At 51.6% G+C, this 7,707-nt stretch overlaps 2 protein-coding genes across 4 annotated transcripts; both read right to left on the bottom strand.

Annotated features, from left to right (window-relative positions):
* On the bottom strand, positions 1–2,201 carry H310_00166. 2 transcript variants are annotated; one of them, XM_008862824.1, is made up of 12 exons: positions 1,937–2,201; positions 1,753–1,894; positions 1,614–1,691; positions 1,519–1,564; positions 1,333–1,459; positions 1,115–1,275; positions 885–1,064; positions 638–820; positions 444–589; positions 373–393; positions 223–331; positions 1–178 (listed from the first exon to the last, which is right to left on the bottom strand). In XM_008862824.1, the coding sequence occupies exons 1-12, from the start codon at positions 2,021–2,023 to the stop codon at positions 52–54; spliced, it is 1,407 nt and encodes a 468-aa protein (XP_008861046.1). In that variant the 5' UTR covers positions 2,024–2,201; the 3' UTR covers positions 1–51. The 2 variants fall into 2 exon arrangements, with proteins under 2 accessions (XP_008861046.1, XP_008861047.1); XM_008862825.1 differs by having other exon boundaries at positions 1,519–1,691.
* Positions 2,202–2,927: 726 nt separating this feature from the next.
* On the bottom strand, positions 2,928–5,261 carry H310_00165. Of its 2 annotated transcripts, XM_008862823.1 has the most exons (12): positions 5,054–5,261; positions 4,861–5,008; positions 4,734–4,811; positions 4,624–4,669; positions 4,448–4,574; positions 4,235–4,395; positions 3,982–4,194; positions 3,751–3,933; positions 3,542–3,687; positions 3,471–3,491; positions 3,286–3,394; positions 2,928–3,227 (listed from the first exon to the last, which is right to left on the bottom strand). In XM_008862823.1, the coding sequence occupies exons 1-12, from the start codon at positions 5,138–5,140 to the stop codon at positions 3,122–3,124; spliced, it is 1,425 nt and encodes a 474-aa protein (XP_008861045.1). In that variant the 5' UTR covers positions 5,141–5,261; the 3' UTR covers positions 2,928–3,121. The 2 variants fall into 2 exon arrangements, with proteins under 2 accessions (XP_008861045.1, XP_008861044.1); XM_008862822.1 differs by having other exon boundaries at positions 2,928–3,394.
* Positions 5,262–7,707: the final 2,446 nt, after the last annotated feature.

Raw genomic sequence — 7,707 nt, 5'->3', positions numbered from 1 at the left:
ATGATGATTATATGGCGGCGGTGAACCGTCATCGATGGCATGTTGTTTGGATTAAGCCGAGTTGTTCAGTGGTACGTAGACTTCGTTCGTCACACGACGAAACTTGCGCGAGTAGACCAAGAAAGTCGATGCGGCCGCAACGACCATGCCCATCAAGAGCGCCACACGCGCTCGAAAGCTGCAAGTCCCCATGAAACGGTGTCATGTTGCTTGGTGTCGTACCTCATGTAGTTGAAACAGAAGAACGAGGCGGCAGTCGCGCCAGACTGGTACGCTTTAGTGAGGGAGAACGCATTGACTGCGTCGGTAGAAAATTCTTGGCCCACAACCACTGCGCAAGAGTTAGCGGTCGAAATCGCATCAAAGTGTCACCGTTTGAAAGTGTCGTCGACGCTGCATCAGCCACGATGAGGATTTGAGTCTCAACCACGAGTCGTCTGTACCTGAGTCGCCCACGCTGAGCAAAGTCGCAATCGACAGGACCAGGAACCACTGGCTGTCGCACTTGACAACTTGAAAGGTGTAGCACATCAAATACGCGGCAAAAATCGATGCGTAGCCGATGGAGAGGCCGAGGAGGGGCCCAAACCTGCGAATTTTGCGTGATGGAGTGTAAAGTCGGCGATCAAGATTGTACCTGTCGGTGAGCTTTCCAAATCCGTACGACCCCAGCACCGTCACGGCGCCGTACACGGTCATGACGTACCCGATCGAAGCACTGCCAAGCGATTCCCGAATGAAGCTGGATGTGAATTCGCCCATGGCAAAGCCTCGTTGCACCCCCCCAAAGAGAAACATGGGCAGCAAAATGAGAACGCGGCTATGTGTGGCATCAAACGTAGAGTGACTTCTGCTGGTGAACCGAGGCATCGGCAGTAGAATACCTGTCCTTGGCGAGTGTCCATAGCTTGGCAGCAGAAAACACGGGTGGTCGCACGCCGTTGAGACTTGCCCCTTCATCTGGATGTGTCGCATGTTTCTTTGGCAGCGTAGGCAAAAGCATGAACAAGGCCGTCCCGGAGAGCCCCAGACAGGTGTAAATGAGGAACAGCGTTGTCTTGGGCCTACATAGCCCAGCTCACTCAATTGCTTGGCAGTCAAGCGGCGGGACTACCATTGCAGCCAATCCAACACGAGCGACGAGATCAAGTTGCCCGTGATGCCGCTCATGTTAAAAATGCCATAGAAGAGCCCGTTGAAGTGCCCCATCGAACTGATCACGGGCTCGCCTTTGATCGTCGCATATACGACGCTCAGATCCGTAAGATAGCTCGCCTACGTTCGGTCTAAGCAAGCCATTCCAGTGTCTAGACGGCAGCCGCACGTATGTACCTGGGAAATCCACAACACCGACGCGGACAGTCCCAGGAGGACCGCCGCGGATAGCATGATGCCTCGGTGTAAATCTTGGTCGTTTGGGGTCCACGCGACGACCAAGTTGGCAAAGGCAAAGAGCGCACTGCACCCACCACGTCGTGATCAATGCCCCACCACTCGATGCATGACAAATCGTCTTACTAGAAGAAGGACGCAACGAACAAGCTCCGCTTCATGCCGAGGTAGTCTATACTTCCCAGAGTTGTCAGTGGCGCAGTTGCGAGGGAGAACTGTACTGGGAATGACCGGGCCAACGAACGCGCTCAACGTGAACGCCAGGTACACGACGCCAAGAATGGTATTCCCCAACGACGCTACGGGATCAAAAGCGCGTTAGGGTAAAATGCTTCCAGGTCTACGATTCTGCGAACGTACATTCGCACTCGGTGAAAGGAGGTGCGCACGCATCGTCACAGGTAAACTTGACCTTGTCTTGGCATACGTCGCCAGCTTGGCAAATGCCCGCGCCTTGGAGACATCCACGGCATTCGCCCGGAATGATCGACGTTTGCAAACTCTAGCGAGAGGCGGTGAGAAGGAATGACGGCGCCACACTCACCTCGATCCCGCCGTATGACGTGAAGACGAGAAGGAAGGCCAGGGACAGAACCACGGCCGCACGAGTGCACTCCCTCGAGTTGTGCATGGTGGCGGTCGTTGGGTGGTGATAGGAGACCGTGTTGGCGTTTGGTGCACCGGAACCAACCGTAACGCAAAACGCCTCCCCCGGAACGTTTGTACACGTAGACAGTACAACTCGCCCCTCTCACGACTCGTTGCTGCTTCTGTCACACTTGCAACACTCGTTCTTGTCGCCTTGTAGCTGTGACTCCTTCTCTCTCTCTCTCTCCCTGCGACGCTCTTCTTTTCCACAGCAGAATCCATCGAGATCTTGGTGGTCGTAGATGCAGCATCGTCCACCTCGATTCCACCACGGCCACAACTGTTCCAAAATATTATCTCCGTCCACCCGACGACTCCGATTTCCAACAACTATCCAATCAATGCGCGCAGAAATATTCTTTTACACCAATCAAACGACACGTTCCGTCAAAGTTAAACGAGCGTTCGTTGGGAGAGTGGGATGATTGTGCAACGCTTGGGTGCTTGGGGCCACGGGACGTAATGCGTGGACGAAGTATTTTATGACCAATGACAGTTCTCAATTTACCAGCTTAAAAAAATACTGCAATAATTTAAAGGCCAATAGCAGAGGGCCATAGAGTTCACATTTCGCGGTTTATATGAATTGGCGCGATTATTTAATTTCATCCAATAAAAATCTGTTTTAGCACTATCACTCTCTCATTGGCTGAAATTTGTATGTGTGATATTCAAACTTCGGTGTGGCTTAAATTCCCTCGTTGTCTGTAACTTGGAGCGACACGGGGTGCGGTAAACACTGTAGAGCCTCGCGCGACTTCCGATCGTGTTGGAGAAGACTGCACGATTCGAAGGCAGTCGTCGTCGGTGTGCAAGGTGGCGTGCACATGAAGTGCTTGCCTCTTTGTTACATTCACCTGTGGTCGTAGCACCGCTTGCAATGCCCCATTCGGCCCTGCTTTCCTCGCGCGACCCTGCGACACTAGAACACCACCGAAATGAAGAGGGCAAAGCGTTATGCGTTTCACATGTGGCTGCCGGGTGAACCAACGCGGGCAGGTGTCACACTGTTACGGGTGCTAAGGGGGGAGCCTGGATCCGGCGTCCATCCATTTGGATCGAGCCGTGCTCATTGAAAACGCTAGAACGCTCCATTCGGCGCACGGCGAAACTTCTTGGAATAGACCACGAAGGACGCGGTGGCGATCAGCACCATGCTGATCAAGATCGCAACCCGGCCATTGAAACTGGATCCACGAAAATTGTCTCGGATCGCCCTCTGTGCCATGGCATGTGGGGTCGTACCTCAAGTAGCGAAAGCCAAAGTAGGACGCGGCAGCCGACCCCGACTGGAACACTTTAAAAATCGAAAACACAGACACGGCATCTGACGGAAACTCTTGGCCCAACACAACTACAAATAAGGCGGTCGATGTCAGCCATGCGTGCCGTCTGGGTGGGCCGTCGCAAGGGAATAGTTTGTCTCTCACCGCTTGTCAAGGTTGTCGACGCTACAAAACAAAAATCGTGAGATTTCCATGTACTTGACGACGACTCGTACAGGCGTCTCCGAGGCTGAGCAGCACGCCAACCACCACCACAAGCGCCCATTGACCGTCACACTTGGCGACGGGGACCCAGTAGCACAACGAAAACGCCACCAGCATCGCGGCAAACCCGACCAACTGGCCGCTGAGGGGGCCGTATCTAGGTGCCGAGGTGAGGACGATGCAAATCGACACGACCGTTGTAAATCAATTCGCAGCCTACTTGTCCGCGAGTTTGCCAAATCCGTAGGACGCAGCAACGTTGGTCCCGCCATACAACGCCATGACGTAGCCGATAGAGCCGCTGCCAAGAGATGACCGAATCACGTTGGATGTGAATTCACCAGTCGCAAAACCTTGCTGGAGACCATTCAGAATAAACACGGGAGCAAGCACGATCATTCGACTAGGCCCAACACGATCAACATCACCATTCACAAGGAGGTGTCAATACTTGTCCGTGGCGACAGCCCACAGTGCTTGGAACGAGAACCCACCGCGCGATGAGCTTTCTCCATCAGTTGGCGATCTGGCGGGGTCGCTGGACGGGACGAGCTTGGCGAACTCGGTGTTGCCAGTTGGTTTGGCCAAAGCTGGCAGGGCAAGCATGAGGGCTGCGCCGAACATTCCAATGATCGTGTACATGACAAACAGGCTCTCCGCGGGCCTGCGACTGAGTGAGGGGGTGATGGGAATGAGCACGTTACCAAACAAAGTAGCTCAGCACAAGCGACGAAATGATGTTGCCAGAGATGGCGCTCATGCGAAAGATGCTGTAAAACACGCCGTTGAAAACCCCCATCGAGCTCACTACCGGCTCGTGCTTGAATTTCGCATACAACACGCTCAGCTCCGTCAAGTACGTGGCCTACACAACCGTTTACGTCACCAAATTCCTTGCTTCATACGGCAGTTGGTACCTGGGCAATCCACAGGACCGACGCCCCAACGCCCTCCATAAATGCCGCCGGGATCATGATTGCCCAATGGAGACCTTGGTTGGTGGGGTTGAGCGCCACGATCAAGTTGGCGAAGGCAAAAAGCGCGCTAGGTGAGTCGATGTGAGCGATAGTGTTGCCTGTGCAAGGTGGCGTACTAAATGAACGCGCTGCCAAACATGCTCTTCTTCATGCCAAGGTAGTCTAGCACCGAGGAATCGTCGCATCAAGCAATGTTGAACAGAAGCATGAGTGTGTCCCTTCGTACTGGGAATAAGCGGTCCCATGAATGCACTCAATGTAAACGTGAGGTAGATCACGCCGAGGATGGTGCTCCCTAGGGAGGCTACACCACATCGTCATGAGGTGGATGCCACACAACGTTCGAAACGAACAGGAGCACTCGTGAAATGGAGCCGCGCACGCTTCGTCGCACGCAAACTGGACCTTGTCTTGACAAACGTCCCCAAACTGACAAATGCCAGTGGGAGACCCCGACAGACATCCCTGACACTCGCCACGAATGACGGACGTTTCGAGATTCTACCGACGACATGAATGGAGTGACCACGCAGGCTTCCGTAGTACCTCGATTGCGTTGTACGACGTAAAGATGAGCAAGAACGCGACGGAGAGGACGACTGCCCCACGGATGCACTCACGGGCGTCCTTCATCTCGCCCGACAACCTTGCAAATGTGCGTTCGCTGATAACGCGGCCCAGAAGATCACGTTCGATCACCCTAAAACACGGATTTGTATCGCGATATACAATAAAATTTGCCAAAACACTCTGAAAGGCTGAAAAGACCGTGGGATAAGATCGAAAAAAACTACCCGAGTACATCATGTACACCATGTGCTTCACTCAAAATATCCCACGAGGCAGTATCACACAAAATGATCATATCTTGGTTACCAAAAACTTGTCTGTCATTCAAACGCATAGTGTTTGCACTACTTTATTCAAGATACTTTTTTGCATTTGACGGAGAGCATGAGATTCGCCCCTTATGTACGAACACCTTTGACATGGATGCGATATATATCAGGATATGGGGTATTTTGAGCGACATGATCACCTCACACTGACCCTGGCGATGACGTTGCACAGAGCTTCGCTGGGCTCACTGGCTCATGGCTGGCAATGCTGCAAGCGAAACCTTGCCTATTGGCTCTTGCGAGGTCCCAGCATCGACGAGGTACGCTTCCGAGCCCATTCGGCGGAGTAGAGATTCGCTCAATGGCATTTTTCGTTATCTTCACCCCGTCACTTGAATGGATGTATAGTACAGTGGCTGTCAAAAGTCTTCATGTCCCTAATAATATTCTTGTTCACGTTTCAACGTCGACTACGATAAAATCATCCTCAAAAAGAACAATGCATTGACGTAAAGCTTAACGTGTGCTCGATCAATGTGATGCAGATTGAACAAGATCCGATGAATTGCGGGCGCCAAAACTTCATGGCAAAACTTGCGATACAAATAGTTCAATCCAAAAGTCTTCGTACCCATGAACTTTTTTGTCGTTCCTCTTGAAGTACAGGGTAAAATGAGCTCGTTTAACATTCATAACACTTATCAACTTGCACTACATCGCCTACCTTAGCATACCGTCCGACTTTGAATGTTCGTCAACCATCCTCTTGCGCGCAAGGAGCTCTCCCAAGAACTCCGGTCCCTAGTGATTTCAAAGCACCTTGAAGGTCTTGGATATGGCAAAATTGGCTCATGTTTAAGTATACCTAAGTCGACTGTCCGAAACATTGTTATGTACTACAAGACACTCAACCAAACAACCACTCTTCCACGTTCTGGGCGTCCTACTGCAACTACACCACATGAGGACCGCATTATGTCGAGGGCAGTCTAGGCAAACTGCCGGCTTAATGCCGAAACATTGAAGGATACTTTCGCAGCATTTCATGGAAATGACATTTCGACGTCTACAATCCGTCGGCGCATTAAGGCAGGTGGCTTAAACGGTCGCGCAGCCAGACGCAAGCCGTTCATCTCGAAGGCCAACAAGTTTAAGAGACTTTCGTACGCCCGGAAACATCGACTTAGTTGCATTGAAGACTGGAAGAAGGTCCTATGGACAGACTAAAGTCCCTTCAACTTGTCGGGATCGAATGTACGGACCTTTGTGTGGCGTCGACCTGAAGAAGAGTTCTCAGACGAATTCCTTGCTCCGTCCGACATTCAAAAGTGGTCGTCAAACTGTTATGGTTTGGGGTGCTATTGGCTACAATGGTACTGGAACGCTTGTTTTCTGTGATGGAGTTATGAAGTCTACTGATTGTCTGGCCATGATCGAGGACAAATTGCCTGAGAACTTTGTGAAATTGGCACTTGCCGTGGACTTTGAGTTTATTCAAGACAATGCACCGATTCACAAGACGAAATTTGTACAAGATTTCTTTGATGAGAACGCATTTTGCATGTTGAGTCATCCACCGCAGAGTCCCTACTTGAACCCCATTGAATATGTGTGGGAGTACATGAAGCGTAGAGTACGCAAAAATCCTCCATCATCGCTGGAGCAATTGAAACGTCAATTGATGGCAATCTGGGATAAAATCACAGTTGCATTCATCCAGAAATTGATCGAATCAATACCTAAACGGCTCAGCAAGGTCATTGCCAACAATAGAGGTACTACGAAGTACTATTGCCGGTCCGGACCGCGCCTAACACCCAAGCACAAAAACGACCGCGTCAACTTTGCCAGTCGACACCTCCACAAGGCCGCGGAATTGATAGCGACTATGTTTATCGACGAAAAGAAGTTCAGCCTAGACGGTCCAGACGGTCCAGACGGTGGTCAATACTACTGGCATAACCTCAGGCATGACGAACACACCTTCTCCAAGCGTGTGGGTGGTGGCGGTTCTGTTATGGTTTGGGGAGGGGTAAGCTTCTACGATATGGCGGAGCTAGCCATCCTAGACGGTTGACAAGATTCCGTGAGTATCAAGAAACGCTGCAAACGTAACTGTTGCCTGCCATGCGTGAATTGGCGGTCCTTTCCGAGCCGGCCACCCCTACGTTCCAACACGACAAAGCCAGTATCCACCGATCTCGCTCGGCATTCACCTATCTTGACGGCATGCCATGGCCAACTATGCAGTGGCCTGCGAAAAGTCCCGACTTGAACCAATCGAGAATGTATGGGGCGTTCTAGACCGAAACGTCTTCGCGAACGGTCGTCAGTTTGAAACAAGGGCTGAATTGAAGGTAC

Source organism: Aphanomyces invadans (genome assembly GCF_000520115.1).
Source record: "Aphanomyces invadans strain NJM9701 unplaced genomic scaffold supercont1.1, whole genome shotgun sequence".
In the NCBI taxonomy this organism is placed as follows: Eukaryota; Oomycota; class Saprolegniomycetes; order Saprolegniales; family Verrucalvaceae; genus Aphanomyces; species Aphanomyces invadans.
This window is presented reverse-complemented; position numbering and strand designations above follow the sequence as displayed.

What these genes read in the sequence shown, in the direction of transcription:
- H310_00166 (XM_008862824.1), bottom strand. Translation starts at nt 2,023, where the DNA reads ATGCACAACTCGAGGGAGTGCACTCGTGCGGCCGTGGTTCTGTCCCTG. An exon ending in GTGTTGGATTGGCTGCAATG is followed by an intron (nt 1,065 to 1,114) that starts GTAGTCCCGCCG and finishes TGGGCTATGTAG; the next exon opens with GCCCAAGACAACGCTGTTCC. An exon ending in TTTGGAAAGCTCACCGACAG is followed by an intron (nt 590 to 637) that starts GTACAATCTTGA and finishes CAAAATTCGCAG; the next exon opens with GTTTGGGCCCCTCCTCGGCC.
- H310_00165 (XM_008862822.1), bottom strand. Translation starts at nt 5,140, where the DNA reads ATGAAGGACGCCCGTGAGTGCATCCGTGGGGCAGTCGTCCTCTCCGTC. An exon ending in CGGTCCTGTGGATTGCCCAG is followed by an intron (nt 4,396 to 4,447) that starts GTACCAACTGCC and finishes ACGGTTGTGTAG; the next exon opens with GCCACGTACTTGACGGAGCT. An exon ending in GTGCTGAGCTACTTTGTTTG is followed by an intron (nt 4,195 to 4,234) that starts GTAACGTGCTCA and finishes ACTCAGTCGCAG; the next exon opens with GCCCGCGGAGAGCCTGTTTG.